The sequence below is a fragment of the Eleginops maclovinus genome, chromosome 12, assembly GCF_036324505.1.
Source record: "Eleginops maclovinus isolate JMC-PN-2008 ecotype Puerto Natales chromosome 12, JC_Emac_rtc_rv5, whole genome shotgun sequence".
Classification (NCBI taxonomy): Eukaryota; Metazoa; Chordata; class Actinopteri; order Perciformes; family Eleginopidae; genus Eleginops; species Eleginops maclovinus.
This window is the reverse complement of record NC_086360.1, coordinates 10,879,293-10,896,591: the sequence shown is the minus strand read 5'-3', so window position 1 is coordinate 10,896,591 and position 17,299 is coordinate 10,879,293. Positions and strand designations below refer to the sequence as shown.

The 17,299-nt window shown below is 39.7% G+C and overlaps 1 protein-coding gene across 1 annotated transcript in view; it reads left to right on the top strand.

Annotated features, from left to right (window-relative positions):
* Positions 1–17,299, top strand: part of si:dkey-215k6.1 (transmembrane protein 132C) — a 158,113-nt gene that overhangs the window by 95,396 nt on the left and 45,418 nt on the right. The window contains exon 4 of the mRNA XM_063898374.1: positions 2,748–2,940. Coding sequence (XP_063754444.1) covers positions 2,748–2,940 — 193 coding nt within the window. The remainder of the gene's footprint in view (positions 1–2,747; positions 2,941–17,299) is intronic.

Here is a 17,299-nt window from a genome sequence, read left to right as displayed (position 1 = left end):
GGGAAACGTTGCAGGTTAAGAAGCCACTTTCCTCATGCAAATATTGGAAAAGGGTTTGATGTGGGCGCAGATATTAATGCAATTGTATTTGTTCTGTATTATTGCCATGACTCACATTGCATGAAAAATAATGAATTTTTAGGTATTATGTCAGCCAAGCCAAGAGGGTTATGTTAAAGTGTGGTTCTTTTAAAAACGGAAAGAAAGCAGGCTTATTGTCGAAAGACCGATTAACTAAAATATGATGTCAGGTTGTGTTTGATAAGTGGAAGAGAGAAGCAGACGGATGGGAGGAGACAGATGAAAGACGAGACAATGATGGAGGGATCTTGAAGAGGTCAAGGGGAGCTGACACCCATCAGTTTTCTCCCCTTAATCTTTCTTTGTAACACATCGCTCACCCCATCTCCCTTGGCACACACACACATACACAAACAGACACACCAGATATTACAAACCTTCTGCAATTGGCTTTGTCATGACCTCTAACCCCTATATATCTGTGTGTGTGTGTGTGTGTGTGTGTGAGCGAGTGTGTGTGCATGTCCATAGGCAGCGCTATAAAACTTCTGCTAAAAAATCAATTTACAGCTGCGTCTTTCTAATTCATGTTCCACTAGCCGCTGGACAAGTGTGTGTGTTAGAGAGAGTGTGTGAGTGACAGATACATACATTTTGGAAAACAAGTCAGACATAAACAGTCACTTGGTATTTAAGTTTCTAAACAGCATCTAAGTTATTTATCAACCACCTCTCCTTACACTGTGAAACCGACGTCCAATGTGTGTGTTGAATGTTTATCTCCAAACTCCCGCCCAGGAGACCTTTTGTGTTGCACTCACTGAGAAATGTAAGTGGGTATATTTCACTGCTATCTTGACCGTGGAAATGTACACACATTTCAGATTGAGTTTGTAGTTAAGAGTGTCTGTGTTTTCTTTGTGTGTGTGCAAAGGCACACACACACACACACACACACACACACACACACACACTGAACTGCAGTGTGTGGATATTTAATTCCATTGTGTCTCTGCACCATCAACAGCATTCAGGTTGTCTGGTAGTCCAATTTTGTAAATTTGAGATTCCTACCTTGAGGGAGTTTTTTAACAATTTGAGAAAAAACACAATTTGATTGTTCTGCTCAACGGTCAATGTCAGTGTGACATCACCTGACTACAGTTTGCCAAGAATTCAGATGCTATTCAACTGGTCGGCAGAAGCAACAAAACAGCCGGTATTAACTTTAGTCATTCATGAATTCTTCATTCTGAGTCATAGCAACGTTGTTCGCTCAGGGCTAAAATAATTTGGAGATAAGTGATAGGACTGCATCTGTTCTGCAGATAGGCTCAGGATTTTGGTCAGGCAGAGTTGGTACTGACAATCCTTAGGGCATGATGTGCAGCAAAAATCCAAGTTGTCAAGCTGACAGACACATTTCTGTATGTCGGAATCAGAATAAAGAGGTAGATAGTGTATAGAGGATTTGAGTTTTTTTATTTAAAATTGCTGTAGTTCACCTGGTCGAAATTTTAAACTGAATCTGCAATTTAGATGTTATTAACGGCTTCTTATGGAATTGGTCATTTATTTTTAAATGATTTTACAATCGATAATGTCTCTTGGAATCACTTTCAAATTAGATATGTCATACTTACAGACGGAGCCAAGCTAGGTGTGTCCACTTCCAGCTTTGTATGCTTAACTTGGCTCGGTATATATGGGCCTGAACTCAACACATCTTACGAAATGCTACTGGCCTGTGATGATGCCCAAAAAATAATATTACACACAATCACCAACAGAAAGAAAGGCACATAAATCAATGTTTTGGACAAGGCAAGAAGCTGAGGGTTTCAATTCAGCTGTAAAATGTATCATTATTTTTGTCTTCCCATTTCTCTCCCACACATACTCAGACGCACGCATGCACACACACACACACACACACACACACACACACACACACACACACACACACACACACACACGCACACACCTTAGGAAGCCTCGAGGTAGAACTAAGCACTAATCATTATCACATCCATCACCAACATCCTCACCGTCATTGCCCTTCATTATCCTGCTCATTATTATCATCATAATCACATTTTCACAAGTAGTAGGTGCTAAGAGATTATTTATTTTTTAGTTTAAAGCTCCAGATTGTGATGTAAGTGTACGAAGGCATTTACAACAGATGCCCGATTTCCAATCAAGCAGCCTATAGACCTTAGAGTTAAAATCAAAAAGACGCCTGCAAGGTTTATTTTGCTCTTTAGGCATGGGTAATACAAGCTACACTGCACATGCTTAACACAACCCTTAAGAACTGAATCACATGTATCTCTTGAATAAAGTCTCATGCTCTGTTTCTTTTGCAAAAAGTATTTAATTGTTCCCTGGTCTTTCACAAACTCTTGAGCTGTATTAGGTTTTGTTATGATGAACCAAAAGGTCCTAACTTACCTTCAGGTTGATTCTTGTGTAGTTGTGTAGTCCTGAGAGTGGTATTCTTTGGTCATCATGTCCCACGCTGCTGTGATTTTGCACTGCACTACTGAAGCGTTATGTGTTCATCTTAAAATATGGCTATGGCACTGATGTTTCCTGGAGTCGTATACAGGGCAAACAAAAGATAGTTTGCAGGATAAACCTTACAGAATGTACATTTTTTACAATTAAACAAAAAATGTTGAGACCCTGATAAATAACCTGTGTTCCGTCTTATTCCTCTGTAGATTGGAAAGTCCATCATATGAAGTGATGCAGCTGGAGTTTGAGGTGGATAATGTTATCAACTTGGTACCAACCCAGACATTACACTGGAACGTCGAGTACCCTGGCATGCAGACAACTTCCAGGCAAACAGAGAAAGTCTCGCACCTCTACATCAGCAACGCAGACATTCAGGGAATTGTACCGCTGGCCGAGGTAAGGGATGACTTGAGAGACACATACAGAAATCTCTGAGCATGGGCTACATATTGACATACCCAGCACACATTTCTTATGCTAGAATAGATTTTTCCCTGCATTTCCCTCCTCCTGCTAACCTTCTTGCTGACACCCCCAGCTCATCCCCTTCCTCCAGGTTGATCAAAGCTGTAAAGGTCAGCTTGTTTACCTCCTCCTGTTGTTACAAGCCTCCTGGCCACACACACACAGCGGGTTTCACCCTCAAATGACAAGCAGCCTCACAAATATGGACACACAACTATGCAGGGGCAGTCCTACACACCCACCTTCACACACTAATGCTCCCCCGGTGAATGCGTCAAGCTGGCAGGTGTCACTCCTGCTGAGACACAGGCACAGTTTGTCCCTTTAGATCTTTAAAGGTTGCTTTCCATATGGACCAAAAATATAATTGCTCCGAAATGTGAGTTTAGACTTCAGTGTCATTTTGGAAAGCATTAACATGTTTAGTTTGGTTTAGATTAACAAACTTAATCAAAAATAAAGATAGACAGCAGTAATGATTAACATGCATTCATTTTGATAGCATTATTCATAATTCAAACCAGCAACCCAACAATGCATCACATCACCATCTAGCTATTACAAACCCAGTGACACATCTGTTATTTTTTTAATGTAACATAATAGTTAGAAAACAAGACTCATAAAGGTTAATGTAAAGTTTCCTTTCTGGAAAAGAGAGCTTAAATGTAATAATGATGACTTTAGGGGTGAGGGGAAGGAAAATATTGTTTAAAAGTATTCTCCCCTGTAACATTTTCATAGATTAACAGATCAAAACAAACACATCCCATAACAGACATCACTACTCTGACTACAGAAACCAAGAACCTCAGGCTAAAAATTGAGGAGGAGGATGCTTTTCAAAATGCTCCCAGTTCCATTACCACTGAGGTAGAGCTAATCTGGCCTGATAGCTCTCCTTCAAACAGCAGAGCTCTAGTGAGAAAACCCAATTTTGTTCAGGGCTTTTGCAACCACTGTCTCTTTCACACACTGGAAAAACGCAGCTTGAAACCATCATTTCAAATAGCATTGCGGTTGGGATTTCGCTAGCCTTTTTTGTAATCGGGGCAGTGTGAATGAAATGCTACGGTGACTAATGCTACGACTTTTCCCCTTTTTTCTTTAAATCAGAAGTATTCAAACTGTTTCAGTGAAAATGCTCATGGAAATACATTGAACATTGAAACTTTACAATCACATCACAAATGATGCATGAGTTTTTGATGTACAATATTCATTTAAAACATGTCTGTTTGTATTTTAAGTTACAACTTCCGTTGAAGAAATGGCATTGAAATGTAATTATATATATGTACTGCGTATATATAATTATATTCACAGTATACACATGTAAATATATACACTGTATGTTTACACTGCTGCGTGTCAGCCTTGCAGTCTATAAGGCACCTACACTGCTGAGTGTCATTTGAAACCCCCTTCAGTGAGCAGCATAGGACGGACAGGGCCCCATTGTAGAGGGCTCCTCCTGTGCTCATAGAACAAGGGTTTCAATATGTAACCCTTGTTCTCACTCACACAGGCTCTGCCCTCTTCTTGACTTTTTCTGTGCTGTGGATGTAAAACCCTATGAATTAACACCCTATTGCGCCAAAACATGGACCCACTTACTGCTCCTTAACGGCCTGTGGTTAGTTGCCTCCACCTACCTACTTCTTTATAACCCATGCAGCGACAGCGCAAAAATAGGGGGGAGCAGCCATCCCAGAACCTAACTGGACTGGGAAAACCATGGCCTCACCCTGCAGGTGTTGAAAACATTAATGAACTGGGCATATGATCTCCTCACTTACCCGTCTGAACAAGGCCGCTGACACAGCCACACCAAGTGTGGAGTTTGCACTGATCCCAGTCCCTTCAAAGAGGGGCTCTCCAGAGGCCTGAATGGTTTGGTCACCAAGGCAATTAGCAGCCGAGGCCGAGGTTGCGTCTCCTGCCCCCCTGTTCAAACTGCTTCACGAGAGGTTGGCTAAAGGCTGGTCTGTTAATATACTTAACCATGGTCAAACAGATTAAACAAAGATAACCTTGGGAAAGATTGTAGCTTATTGTACATTATTAAGATATGTCACATGCCATCGTTGGCTTTTTTCTCAGAAACTTTTCCTTCAGGTTAACCTAGTGCTTTGAGTTGCCTGTTCATTTTAATCATGTTTAAATGCCACAAGTCGATAACATAAAGAAACTTAATGGAAAGTATTCTCATTTTACAGGTTGCACATACATTAATTAAAAGCATTTCCTCCTAAGTTTGTTTGCAATATAATTTGTTTCTCTCAAATTGTATTTGCCATTGTTGTTTATAAAGAGCAATTATCTTTATCTTGTTTGTAAATGCTGAGGCAAGAAGTATGAGTGATTATTAAAATCACAAGTTACCTCCTAACTTTCAGCACATCTATAGTGAAATAACATGTTTCTGTTACCTCTTTGCAAACACATCACAACAACAAAACACATATCTTTGTATAACTACGCTTTTCTGTCCCTCCCTCACTATCCCCCCTCTCCTTTTGGGTAAAAGCATCAAAATGGCTGCTATTACAAAGCCATTTGGGCTCCCTGATTTGTTTACCAAAACTGCTGAAAAGGTTTTGATTGTTGGTTGGTTGTACAAGGTGTCTTTCACTGAGAGAGTTCTCTGTGATAGGTCACAGAGATGAAAGCACCAACGTTTTGGGGTATTTGGAGGTTGGAAGGAGTAGGAATCAAATTATAAGCTTGAATCTTCAAAGGTAGTCGCATGTAAAAGCTTTCACACAGTCTTGCATCATCTTCCCTAAACAATTCCACATCTGAGGATTGCATCAAAAGTATAATATCACAAGTACAGCCATGGGACAAAATGTGGGATCTTTACGACTGTTATATATTTAAACAGCCTAAAAACTAAGCTTCAGCTATAATCACACCAGCAGCACTCAGCACTGGCTTTTAAACATGATTTCTCTGTCTGATCTGTTTGGGTAATTCAACTCCACCTCAACCGTCATCTACCATCTCCCAAATCAAAAGTCAGCTTATCAACAGTACTGATGTGGTAATGCAGTGAGTTCTCTCTTCGTAATGCCACAATGGAAAGCAGAACACTGCCTGTCATTACCAAGCTCTCGGACATTTTCCTCCTAATTCCACATATCCATTAAGGTTCTGGTCTCTTGGCTGCGCTGGAAAGAGAGAGGACCTCTTCAGGAAACGAGGGATTATTAGGAGTAATTTGTTTCCTGTGGGGGCTGAAAAATTGGTTTCATCTTTTAGAGAGTAGTAGGGAGGTGAGGAGTGTAGGAAGAGTTAGGGAGAGTGGGAGTGGGGAGAAAACTGATGGAAAGAGGCCGACTGCTATTGGCTGCTGTATGTGCATTGTCTTTGAAGCCCACCATGATTAGATTGTTAGCATTAGTCCATCCAGTGATTTATTTATATCCCTGTTCCCGGTGCATTATTTCTGCAAACTATTATACTAGCATATTTCCAACAGGGATTTTGTGCAGTGGCAGAGGCATTTTAAGATATCAAACAGATTTCCCTGAAGCATCAGAAGTATTAAAGCTGATTTAAATAAACACTCTGAACAGTTCTGTAAAGTATGTTACAAGTACAGGAGTTGCTATTATGTGATGTGGTGGTGAAGTCCCTAGGGACTTGGCTTGGGAACCGGTTTCAAGTCCCAGAAAGACCAAGTCCTAACGAGGTGTCCTGAGCAAGGCACCGTTCCTTACACCGCTCCCTGGGTGCCGTACATATGGCAGCCCACTGCTCCTGACAATAGGATGGGATACGATTAAGGGGTTCCTTCATTTCATTTCATTAAAGGATAGTCACAGTCAAAGAGTCCATGCTGCTTCCTGGTATAAGGTAAATGCAGGAAAGCACACACGTTGAGACTGCTAAAGTTTCAGCACCAAGGACAGCGCCACATACCCTTTTTGATGGTTCCATCTATAAATCGTTGACTGTACCTGCAGCCCATCTCGGTGATATGACCAAGGAGAAAACATGAGAGAAAATAATGGAGATAAATGGACGGAGAAACGGAGGGACAAAACAACACATAATGTTAGTAAAAACAGAATGAAATGGGATGTCAAAACAGGCTATGCTGCTATACTTGTGTTGCTCTTAGAGAGATATTTTAGCAGCTGATAAATTGGAGCAGTAATAATTGTTTTCTGCTTCCTGCAAGCGCCATTACACATGTCAGGCTGAAATGAGGCTGCTTCACAACCGCCAGGGAGAAAAAAAGAAAGGGACAGAGACAGAAAAATGTGTCTCCTTTTTTATGAGATCAGCATTAAAAGGCATGGATAAAGACTAAAAGAAATGTTTTGTTGAAACATTTCCTGTTGTCTTATATCAAAATGAGTAAAACAATAAGAAATATGTCAAAATAAGGAAAAGGTTGACTTTTTCCTCTCTGTATTTTCCCCGTGTGCCTCATGTTTTTACATGTTTCCTAAGCTGTTCATTCTTCCATTTCCCACCCCTTTCTGATCAGCTCAGCCATTTCTTCACCATCTTTCCTCCCTTCTCCCTTCTCGTGTACCTCCACCCTCTCCTGTTTTTTATGTTTTCTCTGTTTTTCTTCTCTTTCTCTGTCGACCCATATTTCTTTTTATCCCTACCCTCTCTCCTTCTCGTTAGAGTCTAACCTCACTCAAATGTTTTGTTGTGTAATTCATTATTTATTTGAACACTTGTTTTTCTTTGTTGCTTGAAGATGTCTGTGGGTTTCACTTCTCAGCGGGCTGTGTTTGTGTGTGTGTGTGTGTGTGTGTATCTGTGTGTGTGTGTGTGTGTGTGTGTGTGTGTGTGTATCTGTGTGTGTGTGTGTGTGTGTGTGTGTGTGTGTGTATATATGTGTGCTTCTGTGTGCTTGCAGACTTCTTAGCGGAGAGGTTTTGTTAAGTAGCTTCTTAATTTGCCTTTCCTGATTGGTTCTCTCTAAAAGGAATTCAGTAAGTAGGAGGATGAAACCGAGTAGTCAATAATCTGTTGATGAAAGCAGACACGCACACATGCAGTTAAAAAACCCAATTATAGATTTGCCATTTTCACGGTCTGTGTGTTTATTAGAAAGAGCCTTTTCTCACTTTCTCGAGCTATTGTTTTTCTCCTACTGTGTGTGTGTGTGTGTGTGTGTGTGTGTGTGTGTGTGTGTGTGTGTGTGTGTGTGTGTGTGTGTGTGTGTGTGTGTGTGTGTGTGTGTGTGTGTGTGTGTGTGTGTGTGTGTGTGTGTTTGCTTCAGCAGAGGTCTAAATACCTGTGCTTGCTAATTTACACTGACATTAAGCAAGACACTGTGGGATCAATACAACAAACACACTCCCCAGGCTCTCCCGTTGTTTGTCTGAAGTCACACACTCCTTACGATTGTTTATTTATTTTTGTTTAAAAGAAAAACATTCTCTCAGATTTCCTCTATTGCCTCATAAAATCCACAAATTACACCCAGAGGGGGAGAATAAGAAAATGTAATGGTCCTTCAGACCGTGATGAAATCATTATAGATTATTTATTTTTCATACTTTTCATTTACACGATATCTGAGGAATGTTTTTGGAGCCTGTGACAATTCCTGACAATTATTGGGCAACTTTTGTAAGATATTCTAATTATTACAACTTTTAGCCTCCAATACAGCTTTTTTTAATTCACTATGCCTTTCTACTTTCTCAAGAAGGTAGTTAGTCTGCTTTTATTTCACCCATGCCCCCCTACTTCTCTGCAGTTACAATATTTGCTTGTTATCAGCCTTCAACCACCCAATTAATCAACACATATGACAAGTCCCATATATGTATGTATGTATGTGTGTGTGTGTGTGAGTGTGAATGCATTTGGGTCACTGAGAACTTGCGTGTCATGGGCTCCGGTTACATTTCCATACCGAGCGACTTCAGCCCGCTCCAATCAGTCAACACGAACAGGAGAAAAAGAGAGCTACAATTGGGGGGGTTCACAAAATGACAAAAGCTATAAGAGTAGAAGAAGGCACTTCTCTGAATGCCTAACTAGATGCAAAGAAGAGGCAGGAGATTCATGCAAAGTCAATGAAACACGAACATAAAAGCATATGCGCTCTGGGCAGTGTACAAGGGGGAAAAGTTTTAGCTCCTGTTAAAATGTTAAAGTTGCACAAAGAAAGATATATCTGACTTAAAACCAATGCCTGTTACTTATTTTGTATTCAGTATTAACAAACATCTCCATTGCTTTGTAGCCATAACAATAATATCTGAAAAAAAGCTTTCCGAAGAAGTTTGCAAAGAAAGCTCTGGTGAAAACACATGTTCTGTATTCTATCTGCTGACATTAAGTAAGAAAAAGAAAAGAACAATGCAGAGAACTAACAAAAATCCACAGATGTAAAAATAATCAATGTCAAGTGATGCACTCATACCTTAAATATACAGTATTTCCAACAGTTAGCAGTTACACACCCCATGGACAGAATGCACTCTGTCTAATCATTTTTGACTCATATTATGTCACCAAATGCAGTGTAGGTGAGAGATGAGCAATCATGGTCGAACAGGCAATGCAAGCTGGTTTTTGAATCAACCTTACATTAATGCCATTTCATTTTTAAAGAGGGAGGAGAAAAAGCGGAATCACTCACTGCGGTTAGAGGTTGGGATGAAAACCCACATCACACCCACTAAAATGTTGGTGGTCAATGATATGAACTCCTGCTAGGGAGTCAGGAAAGATAAACTGCGACAAAATTAGTAATGAAGAGAGACATTTTCCAACAAGATTTGCTGATTTCACTTTTCATGCATCAAATCAGAAACTGAGGAGAGCCTCCTTCATGCTCAGTTAGGTTTAATCCCACAAGGGAGCTTCTTAGTCCCACCACAGTGTTCTCATGGGCCACTAAAGCAGCTGCACCGGGGGGGGGGGGGGGGAGCTCTGCTCGAGTGTGCATCAGCAACAATCTAAAAGGGAAAGGAGAGTCTTTCCAGCAGGGTGACAGCTTCAAACTGGCAACGTTCTTACGACAAACATTTGAAAATGTAGGTCAACAACTTCTGCCCAAATAAACATATGAAAGTGGGAATAAGTTTTCACTGAGAAACAAAAACCTGTTGAAAAAGTGAGTAGAGGGAGAAGAATAGTGATAGTAACCTCGAAGAGAGAAAGTATTGTGAAACTCGCCTATGCACGAAATGAGTACAATTAATGAACAACAAACTGAAAGAGAGAGACTGATGACGTGACAGAGATATAAAGAATGAGGAGAACGATGCATTTGACAGCCTTTCCTTTAAATAGACGGGATGAGGGGGAGGGACAAGTGGGATAAGAGGGGAGAGGTTGAATTCATAGGCGTTGGCAGGAAAGAGAATGTGTCGAAAAATGAGGGAGGGGTTTGACTAATTGTTAGAAATGAAAAAAAAGAGACATAGGGAGAGGAGGATGGAGAAATAAAGTGAGGCGGGAGAAAGAGATCACATGAGAGGGAGGAAATTAGACAAGCTAAAATGGTAGAAGTGGGCACAGAGGGGAGAGAGTGAGTGTGCTGTAGATGAGGAGAGTAAGAGGGAGAGAAAGAGGAGGGCCCAGCGGAGGTGCAGAGCACCATGTAATACTCCCTTGGAAGTCCTCAGTGCACAGAGGAAGAGAGAAAAGAGTCAGAGACGTGGGGAAGAGGAACAGAGGGAAAGATAGAGCAGGGCAGTTCTAATGCAATTAGGGGTCTGGAAATTGAAAGTACAATTCTCTCTGGGATCTTTGCAAGAGTGGTTTGTGTGTTTGGAGAGGGGGGGGGGGTTGGATGGGCTGTTAGCTTTCATATCTAGCAAATGTCTTCATCCCTCCTGTTCTCTCTCCCTCTCTAAATTTGACTTCTTAAAAATGACTCTCCTTTCACAGTCCCCCCCCCCCTTTTTCTCCTTCCCCCCACTTTCTCTCCACGCCTCCATTTCCGTCCCTCTCTCCCTTCTCCTCCATCTCCCTCTGCACTCTTTCATTTCATAAATTTGTGAAGAGGACAGCAAAATGTCAGCTGCTTTTTACATTTCCATTTTGTATTTCAGGCATTTAGCTGATGCCCTTATCCATTTGGACTTGCCCTAAGTACCAAAGTGGTACAAATTGGATGTTTTAGATGATCAAAACATAAAGAATCCAAGAAAAATATTCAGGGATTAGAGTGAACCGATTTTTAATCCACAAAAACCTAAAATATAATATTCTTTAATTCATTATCGTTGACATTTTCATGAATAACCTATCTATCAGTTAGCAGCAGAGCTTTTTAGAAATGTTTATCTTATTCTAACTATGATGGGATCTGTTGTCCAAACCATTGTGAAACATACAGTCCATTTATTATACGTAGTTTCAATCAAATGTAAGGAAAAAGTATTATAACATACCAGATGATACACAGACACAAGGTTACGGGTGATGGCTTTCTATGTTGTTATATCCCTTCAAAAGTTTTACTTATATTATTATATTATTTTAATATAAGCCTTTTTATTCAGAACATTTTAAGTCATACATTTCTGTTTTATTACTTGGCATTTATGTAGAATGCATGTAATTATGTTCAAAAAATTACAGATTTCTGTAGGAAAAGTAACTTTTGTTATAACACACTAAAATATTTGAAATAACATCCAGCAAACATTGATCTAATTATTAACGGTCAAACCGCACAAATACATTTTTTATATGCAATAATAAAGCCAGTTGTTTGTTTATTCATATACATAAAAACGCAAACTCACGTATTAATCTAAATATATAAAACACTTATAGAGAGAGTTTAGGCCCCTACATCTATACCTACATACCTATATGATCCTTTAATCCCTGTTTCAGGCAGGGCGTACAACCACACCAGTCTCTCTGGATAATTACCTGCTCTAATTAGCTTGTTGCATAATTACCACTGGCAAATCTAAACGCTGTCCCCAAGAAGACTTATCCTTTTGGCCCTATTAGTGTGTGTGTGTGTGTGTGTGTGTGTGTGTGTGTGTGTGTGTGTGTGTGTGTGTGTGTGTGTGTGTGTGTGTGTGTGTGTGTGTGTGTGTGTGTGTGTGTGTGTGTGTGTGTGTGTGTGTGTGTGTGTGTGTGTGTGTTTCTGATGCAAAAACAAACGTGTGCGTGTGAGGATGTGTCAGTCCATAGATTTAACCTTTTGCTTTCCATGGTGGCATTGGGGAAGTAGGAAGTAGGTTAGCTGTGTGCTAATTGCCCCAGCTACGGGGTGATTGCCTCCCAGATACCCCTACAGGCTCGTTAGCATCTCGTTAGCAGCCGCAATCAGTTTGGTGACAGACATGCAGGTGGGACAGCCAGGGACAGCAGGACATTGGCTGCAGATAAGAAGAGGGTTAGGATACAGAGAGTCAGTGAACATTTCCTATCCGACTGAAATAATACATTTGAACCATTATATATTAAACACAGAACAACTGATGTTCATTACTGGTTTGGCATTCAATTAATGTTGGCCTTTCTGTGACTGGAAAAGTGCTATGCCACCATGCAGACTCACAGACTGAACAATGTTTTCAAACAAATCATTTGTTAAATCAATCGTTAACGTTAACACACTAAAAGGCAGGATAAGAAAGGCATGGGAATAAGAGCAACAACAAATACATGTTGACATCTGTAAGCTTGTACCTTATGGGTGGACACCGTGATATAAACAAATATAAAATGTGTTGTAAGTTCTCACCCTTTTACCACATGTTCCTTCTTTCATTGACATTGCATTGTGTTTTTTTCTAAGTTACACTCAAGTCTGAATTCCACAAACATATTCTGTTTTACTTTGAGATAGGACACCTTATTAAGGTAAAGTCATTTTAAATGTCATTGCACTTCAACTTAAAGGCAGATAAAAAGGGGTTATTTTTGGCGACCATTGTACTATTTTCCAGTTAAGCATAATTTTTACGGTAGAAGAGAGAAAGGTTAACGACATTTCTCTTCAACCACAGTATCCTGCCTCAAATTCAGACAACAGTTCCCATGTTCACTCCAAATACAGTTGGTACCTGATACAATCAAAGGCTCACGCTGTTGTCCACCCACCAGCTGGGAGTTTATTGCCTTGACGTTATCAATTGGACATGTTTCATCGCACAGTGTGGGGTTGAATTAGTCACACAAGGATCAACGTTACCTTCAAAAACGCCCTCCCATCCATGCTCTCAGCTCTCATCAGTCCTTAACGCCAACACATATTCTGCTGTGCAGGCTCAGGCAATTACGCCTCATAAACGCTGACATAACAAACACAATGTATACATGTTGGCCATTGCAAATACATTTAGTTTGAGATTTAAATATGTGTTTACACAACATAATGATTGTAATAATGTCAAAAACATAATCCAACATCTTTCTTTTTACTTTGATAGTCATGGGCTATCAAGAATTGACAAAACTGTTCTTTAATTTTCGATCATTGGTCGACAGTTCTACAGCTCTAGTGCAAAGCTGATGACAGAGACGCAGCTACTTACGTTTTCCCAGTCCCTACAAAATACTTTATTTTCTTTTTAAAGACTCAAGCTTTAAAGACAAAAGCTATTTCCATCATTTCATATTTAAATGATATAATATGCACAGTTATGTTTTCTTTCTTCCTCCACTTTTTGTGGAAGCTCAAGGTTGAAATCGTGAAGGTTTTTTTTTTGTTATCTCAAAACATTTCATTTTATATGTATGTGTGTCTTAATATTGACACCAGTCAACTAAATACTATACTATTACAGAGGTAATTATCAGATTAAAACAATGTGTTTTTTAAGATGTGATTTATTCAGCTCAATATATTTTCGGCAGTTTCTAAATCCCATCCAAAACATCCTAAGTATGTCTCTATAATTTCCCACTGAATAAGGTTAGGTGTGAACATATGATAAAAGCACTTGAGTTCAATCAATAATTTTCCCAAGGAAATGTGGGAAAAACCTAACCCATCCCTGCACTAATACTCTTTTGATTCCATCGGGAGAAAACACGGGTTATGAAAGTCTTAAATTAACTCAGAATGAGAGAGTGGAATTTAGCTCAAGCTCAGCTAGTAATGATCACAAGAAACATTTAAGCGTTTGGCCGAAGCCTGAAGTAATAACTCTGTCTAACAAATAGATTTGATGCAATTCCATACACACGATCACAGACATACACATAATCACATACAGATACTTTACAAGTATTAAAAAGAAGAGAAACTGTATAAGCACACACTCAAACATGCACACACCCACACACAACTGCGTTGCACCCAAATAAATGAGCCGGCACTCCTCGGGCCTAATAGTCTGGCTGTAATTAACATTGTCATAGTGATAATAGCCATTTATCCCTGACATATCACACACACACACACACACACACACACTCACACTCACACTCACACACACACACACACACACACACACACACTCACACACACACACACACACACAACAGTCCAAAACCTCTATCTTGTCTAGGCAGCTCGCCCAGCTCTCACTTCCCTCATCTGTCTCTCCCTCCCTCCTACCTCCCCTCCTTTTTCTCCTCCTCTTCACTATTAGACCTCACAATCTTTCTTTTCCTGTTTTCACATTTACCCACCATTCTCCCATCTCTCTTCTTCTATAGTCTTTGTACAGTTATTTTTCTCTCATCACTCCATCATCTCTGTTCCACGTCCTTCTTTTTTCCCAATCTTTCTCTTGTCTTGTTTCAACCTTTCCATTCTTAGTCAGTCTGTTTCTTTCTCACATTGCACCTTTTCATTTGAACACAGTACATTGCTACAGAACCAAGTAAACTGGAAACTGTATTTGTCTTTTGGAGCAATTATTCTCCTAATTTGATTCCTTCCACAACTGGCACGACTTTTGTGGACAGGCGTGCACCCAAAATGAGATTTATCAGGCCAGTCAAGTAGGTTAAAATGCGTCTTATTGGTAGATCAGTTGGCAGGTATGAATCAGGTAAACAAACAGAACCAGCAGACAGAAGGACATGCACAGCTGGTAATCAGAAAACAATTCTCAGCCAGGTGAATAGATAATGAGTACAGGCAGACAAAGGTGGGCTTTCTGGGAAAAAGTCATTAACTACACTTGAGCTAGCTGCTTAGAAGAACTGTTACACTTGAATTCACAGGGTCTAAAGTTATGCAGAAGTGTTGTGGAATGATGTCAGAGGGATTGGGCTAACTTAGTCCATCAGTCAGTTTGGGATTTGTTGCCTCAAGGGATCTGTGCATAGGTAGTACTGGTTAAATAATTGGATTTTAGGTTACAGAGATTTAATTACCACTGAGACTTATTGATTTACTAGCTCGTAACAGGCCATCTGTCAGCTGTGACTGTCTCCAGTTTACAGTCTAGTACGAAACCAGATTCTGTCTTAGCAAGGCTAGTGTGGTCAAATAGTGCTTCAATGTTACCTGACCTTCTTTTGCATAGGTAAAAAGTTGATCCTTTACCTTTTCAGTATCATCTCACTCTTTCATTGTATCACCTCATTATTGGTTTGCAATACAAAAAACTACAAATCTATGGCTATCACTTGAGTGATGTATAAAGTTGCTGCATCAGACACAATCATTTTTTTTCCCATGCTTCTATGTGCCACACTTTTACTTTTGTTTTCTTTATCTAAACACTCAAAGACAACCACATACTGACAAACACTTGTGCAGGCTTTCTGTGTTCATAGATGTGAGAAACTGATGAGGCAACAGTCTGCACATTAGAAAGAAAGTCTCTAGTAAACAGTATTGACTTATGTGGCGGCGCACAGCCGCTCTGTTGAATTACAATATCAGTTGAAGTCGAGGTTCATTTACTTCAACGAGACCAAATGCTAAACAAGCTATTTCCCGAACTTCTCTGAGTCTGTAAAAGAACAGAAAGGGAGACATATGAGGAAGGAAACAGAACCAACATGGTGAAGTGAAACAATTCATTACTGCATGCCACTTAAGCTAGTGAGTAGAGGTTTTACCAAAGAACAAGGTAAGAAATGATGTGAAAATAATAATAGAAATAGCTGACAATATATTATAATTTACATGCTTACTCTTTCCATTTTTTAAATAACTATAGCTGACAATATATTATAATTTACATGCTTACTCTTTCCATTTTTTAAATTACTTGACTCTAGTGTCCAAGCTGTATTACCAGCTTTCCATACAAGAATACTGTGATGATAATGAAGATGAAGATCACAAATAATGTGATATCAGTTTAACAGTTTTGTTCCCAATGCTTTAGGTTTATTCATTTGTCTTCATCCCAACTAATGTCACAGCCCCTGTTTTTCTTTCGGGTCCATCAAAAGAAAAATGTGTTGAAAACCGTCACATGGGAATTATAACTACCCAGACATACCCAGTGTGTGTACGTGAAAACGTGTATTTCTCGCAGTGAGGAAGTGCAGTACATTAAGGGTTTTACATTTAAAATACTGTCCAGGGCCACAGTGCACATTTACAGTAGGCACACACACACACATGCACACGCACATAGTACATAGAACGTACTATACACTTGATGTGTTTAATGGGTCTGTAGTAAATTGCAGCTAAGTGCCTTCAACCAATTTTCCTTTCACAGCTGAGCCCTTAGACAGTCACACACACACGCACATTGGAGCAGGCACACAGATGCTCACACAGAAATAATTATGTGCTTGTACAGGCTGGACAAAAGTGACAGCTTAGTGAAATAATAAATAGCTATAAAGGGAAATAAATCTAAATACATATTCAACGAAAAGTCTGACTGCAGACTGTTATTATACACTATATGTAGTACTTGATAGTCAAACTGTATGTTTCTGTACTAAATTCTGTTTTACATTTGTGTGTGTTCTTTTTTTTTATGCTTCTATCATCCTCAATGTTCAACCAGCGCATGTCCTTGGATAAAGACTGTAAACAATATCCATATGTTGCTAGATTAAAATGACACCTATATAGAAGAAGAAACCATGTTTATGTCAATGCAACAAGATAACTCGACTTGAAACCACCTCAATTAATGTGTTAACCCAGCCGTGAAAATGCAATTGGAGCAGTAACATGCTGAACATCTGATTTGCACACATGCACACCTCCACTGACTTTATTGCTTTATTAATGCCATATGTAATGCAATAAACAGCGCACATACTTGCATGCCTGACCTGTAATTTCTTATTTTCCCTGGCCCTCTGCGGTGGCCTCTCAGTACAGATGTAGATTCATGGTACATTAACTTTCTGTAAATGTTCACGGTCACACACACACACATACACACACACACAC